General features: G+C 50.2%; 1 protein-coding gene across 1 annotated transcript in view; it reads left to right on the forward strand.

Annotated features, from left to right (window-relative positions):
- Nucleotides 1–14,201, forward strand: part of TTLL11 (tubulin tyrosine ligase like 11) — a gene marked incomplete at both ends in the record, with an annotated part of 196,336 nt that overhangs the window by 146,925 nt on the left and 35,210 nt on the right. The window contains 1 exon segment of the mRNA XM_084236353.1: nucleotides 12,190–12,441. Within this exon segment, the coding sequence (XP_084092479.1) occupies nucleotides 12,190–12,441 (252 nt within the window).

Below are 14,201 nucleotides of genomic sequence, written 5' to 3' on the forward strand. Positions count from 1 at the left end.
ACAAACATTGTTTTCTTTCTTAGGATTGGGGGGAGAGTACCCACACATTTCAGTTGGCATGGAAACCTTATACCCTCACCGGGTGAGCTAGTCAAGTGGGGATATTAATTTATTTGAATGGGTGTTTGGAGAAGCCAGTATGGAAGAGGAAAGTGGCCGGACACAGAGGTTCTGATCAGTTTCACAATGGGCTGCTTCTCTCTGGGAAGGGCGGCCTGTGTGTCTGTGCGTCTCCAGACCTCTGGGATGCAACATGTGGTACTCACGAAAGCCCTATGGCCTGGTATTATCTTCACCACTTTAGCGAACAAGGAAACTGATGCTCAGAGAGGTTAAGCACACCTCCCTCCCTGGCCCTCCAGGCCACACAGTGTGGCAGTCAAAGCCCAGGCCTGCTTAATGCAGACTCCCTGCAACTCTTGCCACTCTGCTGCCCTGCCTTAACCTTGCACTTGAACTCATGCAATCTTTCCAGGATCCCTAGAGTCATCGGGAAAACATCATCTACCAAAAAAATGTACCATGATAACTAAACCTTTAGTACTTCCGTGAGCTACACTGCTGCAAACTGTCTGGATGTCTGCTTAGGGAATTGCACAGTGACAAGAGAAATTAAATACTTTAATGGATTTTGACAACAACTCTATGTTAGGGGAATTCAAATTGCAGAGAGAAAAAGTTAGTCTTCCTCTCTGGACTTGATTGCTAATATGCATGCCTAATTTATTAGCCACCTTTTTTTTTTTTTTTTTTTTTTCTTAAGCTAATTTTGTGAGGACGGAAGTTCTTGGCGTGAAAGGATGGTGTGTGGGTTGGAGGAGGGAAAAAAATCCCTGCTGATCCATGCTCTGGACTCTTGACAGGGGCATTCCTATGCTTGTGTTGGATGAGTGAGAACAGCTTCCGTCTCCTTCACATTCACTGCACCGCAGCGGGGTGCTAGCCTTTGACATCTCTGTGAGGTGGATTCTCCTGTCCAGCTCCAGCAGACCTCTTCTCTCCATGCAGAAGAGACCAGGCTAGGGTGACAGCGGGACTCCCCAAGGCTGCACAGTGGTTAGTAAGGAGTGGAACCAGGATGACAGTTATTCACATGGCCAGGAATGATCATTGCAGTATTAATACTCTAAAAAGTGACTTTATAGAACCTGAGGCTGGAAAGGACACCCAGAAGTCACACTGCCTGTTTTCTTGCCTTCAGGAAAAATGACACCAAATTCTTCGTGTTATTTGTCTTAAAGGATACTTTCTGACACAGTCATTTTTCAGCTTTTTTTTTTTTTTTTTTGGACATCATCATTTAGACGTCAAGTACTGTGAGGGTGGGAAAGGGAAGAGCCATATCTCTGCTTAGAAATGGGGTGATTGAACAGGAGAGGTGCAAATGAAGTGCATGGGAAATATATTGTTTCTGGGTGGGGGCGCTTAGGGAGGCTTGGGCGCACTGGCATTTGTAGTGAGTGTTGATGCCTGGGTAGGATTTGCACCCAGCTGTTGGTGCAAGGGTGGGTGAGCTGGCCTCAGGCCACCAGGTGCAGGGGCCTGCCTCAGCCCCCCGGGCCACGGGGGTGTTGGAGTCATCTCCAGTGTGAAGGAGATAGACCAGGAAGACTGTGTCAGGCAGGAAGCAGGTCAAGGACCATCACCACTGAGAGTCAGAAACCCAGACAATGGGAAAACCCAGGCGGATGCATGGGCACAGAAGCCAGGAAATGAGTTTCAGAAAGAGAGGGGGTGTTAGAGGCTGAGCTGGAGAAAGAGCAAGAAGGTCAGTAGCAATTAAGAGATGCCTGGTGTGTGTTTGGAGTGGCGGAAGCAGAAAGCAGTGTGCTCATCCTGAGGTCAGGCCGACCCTGGACGAGGACGGGCTTTCTCCGGGTCCCTCTAGGCCCGTAGGCGGGGCGAGGACTCTGATTGTTGTCTCCTAGCGGAGAGGCAGCAGAGCAACCCCTTGATGCTGCCTAACCTCGCCTGAAGCCCAGAAGAACAAACCCAGACTCCCAGCCCATATGCTGGTGACTTCGAGGACTCTGTTTGCCTGAGCTTGGCTTTGTTTGATAAACAATAGCAGCTAACAGCTTGCTTACTGCATACCAGGTGTGGCGCTGGGTGCTCTAGACAATTATTAGCGCCTGTGATTCTTAGAATAATGCTGTGACACAGGTACACTATATCCCCACTATACAGATGAAGACACCAAGGCGCGAGCAGGTTAAGACTTTTCCACGGTCACCAGCTAGATGGGGACAAGGCCAGGACTCCCACCAGGTCTCTGGCTCTGGAGTATATGTGAGTGTCTCCATCTGGAAGTCTCATTTCGACTTCATTGGGATATTGATGTGTGGGTGAGCTCCTGGCCCACAGCGGGGCTAACTCCTTGTCAAATACCAAGGCAAAGTCAGGCTATTCTTGCTTGAGAAAGGTCTGTGGGGTCAGCCCCCCAAGGCCTCACTCACATTAGTGAAAATCCCATATGGAATGGCACACAGAAAATTGCCCTGCAAGCTGGGATGTTGATGCCAAGAGTCCCCGGGGCAGTGTTGAGGGAACATGGTTTTGTATCCAACACTGGGACTACAGGGACTGGCCTGTGGGCTACAACAGCACCGCGGGTGTGGGGGAGAGCCCCAGAGGCAAATGAGTGACTAGTGAAACTCAAAAAGTAAATGGATTTCATGGGAAATCTGAGCAGGAAGGCGATCTGACCTGGGATATGGCCACTGAGTTCCTGGATGAGGTTTTACTGGGCACACAGTACACAAGAGAGAATTAGGATTATCATAAAAATGAGCTGGGTTGCATGAAATTAAGTGCCAACGAGAATTACAGCCTAGGCAAAGGATAGCTTCTACACATGGCTTCCCCCACTTACTGTCTGTATTCACACAGCCCTATACTTTGGCGCAGAACTGTGTTTAAACACTAAAATGCTTTGTGTTACAGATAGGCGCTGAGTGTGTAATTAAGAGGATCCCTTCATTAGCAGAACGGTACAATGAAAGCTCAAGTTGGCCTTTTCTGCTAATTTTGGAGGTGGTAAAACAGAGGCTAATACAATCACTGATTACAGTTGTCACGCAGGCACTGCCTGCAGGAAATCTTTGTTCTCCCCAAGTATAGACAGGATCTTCCAGTGACTGGGAGAGGAAAAGAGGAAGATTCAAGAGATTCATTCTGGCAACCAGAAAGGAGGGTGTGGCACATGGGAGTTAAGAGCGTGGCCCCCAAGACAATTCCAGTCCCAGCCCATCACTCGGGCAGCTCAACCTCTCCAAGCACCAGTATCCTCAGAGGTGAACCCGAGTTCATACTGCGTCTGATCAATTGGCCGTTGCGAGATAGTATTAGAAATACTTCCCCAGACTAAATTCATCATTAGATGCTTTGACCACCTACTGGGTGCCAGAGCTGTGTTGGGACTGTAGGTACAGTTGTGACCCAGTGGTGACAGAGCTTGCCCTTCCAGGATGTCAGTCCGTTGACAGAAACAGGCGACCGACCCAGTGCTGCACTGAACACCACTTAGGTGTGACTGGGGGGACTGCTGGGGAGGAAATCTAGAGCATATGTGGGCTTGGCGTGTGCGGGACAGAGATTGAGTGCTCCATAAATACGATGAGGATGGCTTGCAAATTCTGGGAGGTTAAGAGGGAAAGAATACCTCCAAAAGCTGTGGAAAGCTTTTTGGAAAAGGGGCTGCAGAATGTCAGGTGTGAAGGCTGAGTTCTCCAGGTGGGAAGGAGCATTTCCAGGGGGAAGGAGGACGGTGGCAGGAGACGCCCCGCAGGTGAGGCAGACCCCGAGCTCCCTCAGGCGGGGCCTATCCTCCGTGCCTGGGGCGGCCGGGGTGGCAAGGCTTAGAGTTTGGAAAACCTTCCTCCAGGTTCCAGGAAAAAATTAAGTACCAGCCCAACCGTCCAGAGAAACATGCTTAGAGGGTCTAAGGGGACTCAAAGCCCTCTGAGCCAAGAGAATGCTCCTTCCTGCCTGCGCGGTGGCCGGAAGTCTGAAGCTTGTCATTCAGAATCGAAATCTCGGCCACTCTGGTGTTTCAGCTGAATCGTGGCATCGTGTTTTGTTGTCATTGTTTTGTCGTCATTGTTGTTTTGTCTTTGTTTTGTTTTAAAGCTCTGGCTAGGCAGTCAGGAGACCCAGGCCAGCCTCTGCCACCGGCTTGCCCTTGATACTTCACCCCTGACAAGTCCATTTGCCTCACCTTTCCTGATACATGTCAAAAGGAAAAGAAATGGCTGCTTGTGCCCCTGCTAGCTCCAAAGTTTAGCTCTTTATGTGGCGAGCATGGTCGTCTGGTGCCACTTGTGACATCCACAAACCCCAGCAGAGAAGCACCACAGCAGACAAGCTGCTGCCCCTCCAGGGAGGCTCCAGCCAATGAGACGGAGCTGGGGCTTGTCTGGGCTGGATCCAGAGGCCTACAGAGACCCTGGCAGCCTGCAGCGAGGTCCCCAGGAGGCCGAGGGCAGTCGGAGGACCCAGCAGGCAGCCCAGGGTGGGCTGAAGGCAAATGAGTGGTCAAGGAAACCTCATGTTCTCCCAAGTTTCCAGAAAGGCCTGCTCTCTCCCATGGAGGTTGGTGAAGCCCCTCCAGATGTTGGCACATGTGCGCTGAAGACAGCGATGATAATCGAAGCGCTTGACAGGTATTGAGGCACTGTGTTAAGTACCCTGCATCTGGTTGCTCTGCAGCCCCTCCAGTCCTATTGGTTAGTCTCATTTTATATGAGAGGAAACCGAAACACTGAGGTCACAGGGCTTGCCTGAGGTCGCACAGCTCAGGAGGAGAGCTAAGGTCCAGGTGGTGTCTCGAGGCTCTCCCAGAACCCACGCCCTGGACCACCAGGCTGGAGCCCCAGCGGGGCGGAGCCGCCAGCAGCACCCTGGCCCTGGAGTGACAGGAGGTTTAAGGATTCTCACAGCCTGAGGCGCGGGTCAGAGAGAGCAAGAGGGACAATGGTGGAGAGACTCGCTCTGCGAGTTGGGGCAGAGCGGAGTGCCTGCTAGAAAAGGAGCGAACTGGGAGGTCTTTGAAAAATGAGCTGTTCCCTCAACCGGGAAATGAGAGGGCTGGGCCCGGTGACCCGGTAAGCTCCCTCCAGCTCTGGGGCTGAAGGAACAGGGGCCTGGAGTAAGTCCTCGTGTTCATCCTTTTGTTAATGCGCCGCTTGGCCCGGCAGGAAGATGCTCCTCAGGCCACCCAGGCCTGCTGGCTCCTGGAATTCAGCCCCAGCCAGGGCCAGAGACCAAGTCTATTGTTGTCACCACTGGGGCTGTCATTAATTCAAACATGTGACAGACACGGTGCAGACGTCTGAGAGTGTGGGAGCCCGTAACTATAAAATACTATTGATTTATTGGGCAATCAAAACAGAGCAGCCCCGTTCAGGTCCAGAGAAGAGCTGGTCACTCCCAGCTGGTCACTTCCAGGTCGGTTACGAGCCCCCCAAGCAGATTCATTTGGATGACTTGTAGGGGGGAGGCTGTGCTTTGGGTCCTACACAGTGACTTGTAGGCTAGGTGCCCCGCCCCCCCCCCCCCCCCCCCCGCCACCATCCCTTGTGGCCACACCTCACCCCATCCGGCGAGACTTCTCTCCGTGCAGGAGAGGAGAAATCAGCTGCCCAGCTGGACTGAGTTGCAGCATGATGGAGGGTAGGGCGCCTGGGCTTGAACTCACACAGACCCGGGTTCAAATCCTCGCTCAGACATTTGATAGCTAGCTGAGTGCCATCTGAAAAGCAGGCTCACCTCTCTGAGGCTCATTTTTCACATCAGTGAGACAGGGACACGGATCAAACTAATTCGCAGGACTGCTGCAGGGCCAGAGGAGCTGTTCCAAGTGCCGCGCCGGCTCTCCATGCTCCGTGCCTGGGGTGTGGGGGCGGCGAGGGCAGGGGTTAGGAGCCAGGGTTGTTCCGCCTGCTGGTTTCTGGCCTGGATCTTCAGTGTTTTAGCTGGTGTCCTTGTACCTTGGCTCCTTCATCATAAAATGGGGATTGTAATAACGCCTTCTTCCTGGGATGTGATCAAGATTATATTTCTAAGATGTGCAGTATTCCTGGCACATAGTAAGTGCTACCAATATCATTGCTGTGTTTGTTGCTGTCAATATTTCAACTTGCTATGGAAGACAGAGGAGTGGGGAGGAAGTGGCCAGGTGAGTGTGGAACACGGCATGAACGGGGCGGGATACACCCAGCGTGGGCAGAAGTCTTACAGGGACTGGCATGCCAGGAGACGGTCCCTCATTAAGTCCTTTTCCTCTTCAATTTGGAAACTCATGCCTCACCCGTTTTGTAGTCTATCGCTTTCCCTTCGAATAGCGCAGCATCGCCATCAAGCAAATGAGGCCTCTGTGATGGCAGGGATTTATCAAGTGACGGCGCCGGGCTACGTGGTAGTTATGTTTATTTTTAGTGGCTTCAGTCTCCAACTCTTTAAATTAGCTGCTAGGCTAATTTAAGGGTCTTCTTTGGTGCACGGTTAGCAGTTTCTTCAGGAACGCCAACGTGCATTGAAATCCCCATGGAAATGATGGGCTCTGGGCCCAACAGCAAAGAAAGTGTCCTGCTGGCCTCCCTTTGCCAGGGTGGCCCTTCTGCCCACCAGACACTCCTGCCAAGCCACAGGATTTCCCAAGAACGTGACCCAGAGTGTTGGTTCCCTTTCATCCCACACAGACAAGCAGTTGCTAAATCCCTTCTTTTGTGTAGGCCAGAGATTCTTAAGCCTCAGCCTGTACCCGAATCAGCTGTGGGGCTGGCTAAGATAGCCTGCCCCCCGCTCAGAGTTTCTGAGTCTGTAATCTCGGGTAGGGCCAAGAAGCTGCATTTCTACCATGTTCTTAGGTGATGCTGCTGCCCCGACCCAGGGACCACACCTGGGGAATCAGTGACTCCAGTAGCCCCCTACCCACATCCACTCCCCCTCGGGTCAGGACAGCGGCTGCCGTTCAAATTGTTCATCTTGGCCACACTTCTGATTTTGTACCTCCTGTCCCCCAAATCCACTGCATTCTTTGCATTGCCCACACCACCAAATCCAAGCACTCTTGTCAGATGTTCACGATCCTGCAAGACCACCCTGATTGTCATTCCAACTAGTCCCTTCCACGCATGCTACTGAGATCAGAACCCGAGCCGCGGGTGGGTGGCAGGTCCTAGGTCTGGGTGCTCACCTGGCCACTTACGCCTCGCTCGGCCATTTTCATGGGTGGGTCTTGTGCACCCCCACTTGGTCACTTGCTTGTGGGTGGCAGGGGCTGTGTGTGCCTCCGTGTATCCTGGGACTAGTAGGTAAGTGCTTGGGAAATGAGTCATGAATGAATAAATGATTGAAAAGATGCTCAACTAAAAGGGAAAATTATTTCTCATGGAGAACCAAGCACCTTTGCTGGAACTGGAACTTGACCTCGCTTTTCCTATTTTGCTCATTTCTGGGAACATAGACAGTTAATACATAAGAAAAGTCTTTGGTTTAATTAGAATCAAATTAGCACTCGAATGATAGTGAACGACACACACGTGTGTAAGGGACAGCCCTGGATATAAATTCTGATTCCATTATTGCTCTATAATGTTGGGTGAGAGTTCAGATTCTCCTAGCCTCAGTTTCCTATTCTGTAAATGAAACTCATTTCTACCCACCTCAGATATGAGATAACGTAGGTAAGTTACTTAACACCATGCGTGACGTTTAGCGACCCTCCCATAAATTGTGGTGATTTTTAATAGTTAGGCTTTCCAGGCAGAATAGAGAGAGGAGATTTTTCACAAGAGTTTTAGTGAAAAAGAACTTCATTTTATTTGAAAGGCCATAACAGATAAAAGCATTCCAGGATTCTTTCCTCTACACTAATGAATCAAGGATATACCAAATTCAATAAAAAAAAAAAAAAATGACCCCAAAGAACTAGTAAACTTGATTTATATTTTCTTTACCAGTCACTCTTATTTCAGAAGCCTGACATTTCCATTAAAATGCCATTAAGTAAAACAGAATTTTACAGTATTTGTGATAGCTTGGGTCTCAATGTGACAATTGAGATGATCTCCAGCAAGGATATCATTTCTCATTGTTCTATTCCCTCTCCTATATCAGCTATATCTTGACTGCCATCTTCCAGTTGACTAAAGACCACTTCTCCAAATTGGTGGTTGGGGTCCATGAAAATGATAACTGTGGCTCTGAAGGCCCTTTCAGGGGTGGGTGGGACACAGCCTCTGAGCATTGTGGGGAAGCCCTCTCTAGCCCGAGAGGTCCCCTGGAGACGGCCAGGTCCCCGTCACCAGGACCCCCCAGCCAAAGCCACCAGCTGGACCATTTGCTTATAAAATGACTCACTGTTGCTAATGTCTCTCTCTACTTGAGTTTCAATTCCTTCCATGAAATGATCGCACTGTGAAAATGTTGTGAGTAGAGAGGGTAAGGGTTACGCGACGTCAGGAATGGCCTAAATGCCACAGAATTGTACACTTTAAAATGGCTAAGATGGTGAATTTTATGGCAGGTATATTAAACCACAGCTTTAAAATCCAGATGATGTCATTGAGCAGAACCGTCTCCAAGGCGGCTTCTCACTATGATGTGGCGTGTTTCTGATGGGGGAGCACATCACTTAGGGGACTAATCACCAGACTCGACAGGCCGTGTAGACTCCTAGTATCTAAATGAGGAGGGATAGTTAATTAAATTGTGGTTCAGGCATATTATGGAATATGTCCGTGAGAAATTGCGCTTGTGAAGACATTTATGCCGTGGGAAGATACTTGTGGTACCATGTAAAGTGTAAGAAGCAGAAATTAAGTCCATGTAGTGTGATCCCAACTATATAAATATAGATAAGAAATCAAAACGGTAATAGTGTTCATTCCCAAGTTGTGGGATTATGGGTGATTTTGATTCTTCTTTACATTTCTCAAAATATCTATGAAGAGCACTGTAATGGGCAGTCTATGATCTGAGCAGACGGGTGAAGGAGAAGAGAGTCCTGGAGCCCTCGGTGGCTTTTCAGGCTTTTATTGGGATTTACCAGGTACACAGCAGGCAGGGGGGCTGGGGGCGCCGAGAGGCTGGCAGGCCTCCCAGCCCCAGCAAGTCTTTACTCTTTCTGGGCTCTCCGGCCTTCTCACATGGCCTCTGCTTTTCTGCTGTTCCGTTCTTTCGTTCTCTTTGCTTCTCTTTCAGTTTCCTTCATTCTCTTCTGCTCTCTGCTCTACAAGGTCCCCATGACACCGCCCTTATAAGCCCAGTCTTAGCCCAGGTGAATCCCATCTGCCCGCACCCCACTCCAGGTGCCCGCGGTCAGGCATGCATGCAGGACTGCAAGGATCCATCATCAATGCTAATGGCGGGAGGGCAGAAAAGCCTGATATCATTTACAAGCACACATTACTATTCTAACCTAAAACCACTATTTAAAACAAAAAATAAATAACGGTACCTCCAATGTCGGAACCCCCAAAGTGAATCATGACGTGCTTTAGAATAATGGGGTGGCGATGCTGCCCCCTCAGCAGTGTATTTCAGTAATCCACCTGGTCTGCTCCCCACTCTGTCTCTGGGGAATCCTCTCACTTCCTGCACCTCTGGCCTGTACCCCAGTTCTTCTATGCAAAAAATAAATAAATAACATTGCATTAAAAGAAAAAGAACGGAGTGGCAACAGGGAAGGGCCCCATGAGAACTGTGCGTGACTCCAGTTCAGCCAGAGCAAAGAGGGGTTTCAGCTTGGTGAGCCTCGTTTCTCCGTCGGGAGCAGGGGGTGCTCACGAGTCTGGTCCCGGGACCGCGTGAACATGCTCCGCTGATTGGAGGCCACTTTCATTGTCGTGAGTGTATTCAAACTGTACATTTCCAAATCCTCCCTTTAACAAAACCTTAATGAGTGCTTACAGAGCCCGTGATTGCCACTTGCCAGCCACTTAAGAGCTAATTTCCAGAACAGCACTCCTGCCCCCTCCTCTTTCTTCCTGTCACCTTAATGGGAAAACATTTCATTTCATCTGAAAAGTTGCCACCTGACTTTTATTTACTGACTTTAGTTCAAGGAGCTGGTGAGGAAACCAGCTTAGGTGAAGGACAGTTTGCGCCCTCCTCCACTCCCCCCAAGAATGTTCTCTCCTCCAGGGGAAATGGCCTCTCCCCTTGGGAGGAGGGGCCAGAAGCACCCACACTGTTGACTCTAGAGGGGCTTTCTCTCCGCTGCCCTGGCTCTGCCCCCTGCCTGTCCTTGCTCTGCGACCAGCGTCGGACCCCCGCAGAAGGCGCACGGGCAGGGCCGCCGGGCTCTTGGCTTCTCGGCCACACCTCTCCCATTTAAGAGAGCGCATGGCGTCCAGCGCATCATAACCTTGATGTTCTGTTTGTGGCTTATCTTGCTATTATAAGCAAACTTTCACAATTCAGTGAACCCAATGAAACACTTCTTAAGCACCCGACATGGGCTAGGTCGAGTAGAAACAGACTTGAGTAAGACATGGACCTGCCTTCAGTGAACACACAGGGTGAGTGTGGCAGATGCGTGAGTGTGACAAGGGGACAGTGACACCCCCCCCCAGGAACAGGAGTGGGGCACGGAGGGTGGTCAAGGAGGCATCCAAGCTGCTTTTGAACGTGGAGCAGAAGGGTACCAGGCATCCTGGCCCCAGGGAAGGTCTGAAGATTCCAAGATGGCCCAGCTATGAAGGGGATCCCTGGGCATGAGGCCGCTTACTACAGGAAAGAATAGACAATGGCCTGGGGGTTGAACTTAGCACCATGAGAGCAGCTTCGCATTTTCCTGGATCAAATAGCCAATCAGGCAGCCTTAACTGACCCTGGATCACGCCATCAGGGTTTGTCTCAAGAAGGATGCAGTGGGTGGGAAAGCCCCCCCACCCCCGCCCCCGATCAGTCATGGCCAGGACAGGAGTCAGGAAAGCAAGATGAGCTGCAGTAGCAGAGATGTGCTGAGTGTGGAAGGGAGCTGAGTTCTGGGAGGGGGAGGAGGGGGGCGGTGGAGGGCAGGGCAGTGGTGGCAGGGAATGTTCCAGGCCTTGAAGGGAATTGGGTGCCATGGGCAGTGATAGGAAATGAGGAGATGGAGAAGAAATTGGAAAGGGCCTTGAGAGCCAGAATGAGGAGTCTGGGCTGTGTGGGGTGGGTTCCTGGGAGTCACTAAGGAGGTGTAGCAGGTGGGTGAGTCCATCGGGTTTGCTTTACAGGGGTGATTCTGCTGCCAGCGTGGATGAATGTTTGGCTGGGAAAGGCCAGAGGCAGGGTGCCTGAGCTGCAGTCCAGGCAGGAGTTTCCAGGACCCGGGCGGGGAGGGAGAGGAGCTGGTTGGAGAGAACAGCAAGGAGGAAGGGTGGGTGGTGGAGGCAGAAGGCTGGGAGGAGGTGCCTTTATTCCGTTTCCTGCTTGGGTAACTGACAGATGGTGGTGACATTTAAGGAAAGAGGGAACGCAGATTTGGGGTGATAGGAAACGGTCACTTCTATCTGGGATGCCTGTGGGCTTCCCAAAGGGTAAACAGGTGGTAGTGGCTGAAGTGGGTCTGTAGGTGAGACGAACATTCCAAGCTAGGAACGGTGATTTGAGAGTGATTAACCACTAAGGTTCTGGACTATCAGGATAATTTCAGAATAAAATATCCAGATGAAGAAATCACAACACTATGATCATTTTCTTTGTATATGTTCCAAGTAAGAAAATGGTTAAGCCAGAAAACGTAATCGTGCCTATTCCTCGAAGTGGGTAACTGATGTATCTTTGCAAATTGTTCATCGAACTGTGCTGATAGCTTCTTGCCAGCCCTCGATGAGATTTTTATATTTCTTAATTATTCAATTACTACCCATAAGTAGGAGTTTGAAATCCAATCCAGACTGCTCCATAATAGAGTGCTCTCCCAGCTCACGAGTACAGTAAAGGAAGTTGTCCCAATCGGGAAGTGGGGAGGGTAGGCCAGAAGCTGCATGCGTGTCCAGCCCTGTGGAGTTCCAGGTTCAGCCAGGTGAGCTCAGACAGGTCACTTCTCCGAGGTCAGCCTCTGGTCCCTGGGATCAAACTAGCAATCATACCACACCTCAGGGTCTAAAATCTAAAGGAATGGAGGGTGAGCAAAGGTTACTCTGTATACTGTGAAACCCGCCCATTGATGGTTCTGTCTTAACTCCTTGTGTGTTTCAGATCTAAGCAGCTTCAGAAGTCTTTGGCTGAAAAGGACAACCCTTCCAACAGCGAGTTGACCAAGGCCTCAGACGGCAATGCCAACCCCGAAGCCCACTTGCCCTCCATCTGCCTTAAGCAGGTGTTCCCCAAGTACGCAAAACAGTTCAACTACCTGCGCCTGGTAGACAGGATGGCAAATTTGTTCATCCGGTTCCTGGGGATCAAGGGCACAATGAAGCTGGGACCAACAGGCTTCCGGACCTTCATAAGGTCAGTGAGTGCAGCCCCCTCTGACTCAGGGTTGGGGCAGGATCCAGCCCCATGTCTGGCCGGTCCAATCTGCTCCAGGGAGAATCTTTGCTACTGGGGTTGATTGGCCTAGTGGCTGGCACTGGGCCTGGCATGTAGCAGATTCTTGTTTGTTGAATGAATTTGTGTTATGGATGTGACAGCATTCTTATCTGATGCTTGTGGCTAAGGATCAATTCTGAGGCAACTCAAACGAGGTCCTTGAAAGACAAACAAATAATTACCCCCCCAGAGTCAGACAGACCTTGGCTTTTAAAACCAGGGTCGCATGGAGCTGTGTGCTGTGCCCTTAGGAAGCCACAGCAGAGAAATACAGCACATCTTTCCAAAGTGTCAATTTCAGAAAAGTTAAATAATTCAGTTGATAAATAATTTAACACATTTGTTCTAATATAAAAATAACATGGTTATATTATAGAGTATAATACAAAATTTGCATGAATTTCAAAGATAAAACTTGAGATTAAGAAGTCGTGTTTTGCTGCAGCCTACAAAATAAGTCATCGCCCTTTAACCTCCTGAGATTACTCGTTCTCTTGCCTCTACCCTCCTGGGACCGTGCAGGGGCACCTTCAAGCTGTGTGACCCTTGGCTAAATTAATGACCATCTCTGAACCTCAGTGACCCCATAAAATGGATGCAGATTTACCTGAACCCTAGGATGGTATATTTTTTCTCCACCTCAAGAAATTCTGCCTGCATTCGAAGTTGCTGTTGTTTTGTCATCTCTGGTTTTAATATTTCTTCTTTGCACCTCAAAGTCACACTCTTCACAGTTTTATTCACTAAAGCAAATAATTAGGAGTCTTGAATAAGACCTTTTTTGTCATACACTGTTCTCCAAATGAGTTTTATGCATTCAAACTGTAGCCTCTGCTATTCCTAGAGGGGTGGTAAACAGAAGTTTCTGCAGGAGGGATTTCACCATTTCAGTAAACTCAAAGTAGTACGTGCAGGGCGGTTTTTAGAAGGCTTTTAAGATCAGAGTGTTGTTTGGGGGTTTTTTTGGAAGGGGGAGGGATCCCAGGAGAAAGAGCACAGGAGTCTGGCTTCGGAGCCAAGCACACCACTCAGTAGCTACATGGCTTTAGGCAAATCCCTGTCTTACTCTGAGTCTCAGTTCCCTCACCTGTAAAATGGAGATAATCTTTCCTACCTGGGAAGGTTGTTGAGAGGTGGTTTTGTGATACATCAGAAGGCACTTGACTGGCTTCCTGTGAATAGCATCGCGGGCGCGGCAAGGACCCCTACCCCATGAGGTCTGCTCTGTCTGGACCTGGTGCTGGAGAGGGCCTGTCTGGCTTGGCCTGACAACTCTTCCCGAGCCCCGGTAGCAGCAGGACACCTGGACATGAGTAACGGAGCCCCACCTGTCCTGGGAGGATTCTCAGTCTAACACAGCACACCCAAGCACATCATTCAGCACCATCCTTTGGCAGCCACACAGGGCCATGGCCCAAGGGACCCCCAGGGTTGCTCAGGATGCTGGAAGTATATAGAATGGGGGTGCTCCGTCTTCTGGTGGAATCAGGGCAGGTTCCTGAGAGGAGGCAGAGTCCATCTGGTACGCAGGGGGGTGGGCCTGTTAGTAAAGGGAGGGAGGCCCAGTCCAGGCAGCCGGGCAAGCCTGAGAATGGGTCATGAGTGTGGCTTGTGTTTACAAATCTGGAAAGGTTTATCGTCCAGGCCACACTGCTGGTGAGAACTGTGATGTTTTCTCT

This window comes from Talpa europaea (assembly GCF_964194135.1).
Source record: "Talpa europaea genome assembly, chromosome: 7".
NCBI lineage: Eukaryota > Metazoa > Chordata > Mammalia > Eulipotyphla > Talpidae > Talpa > Talpa europaea.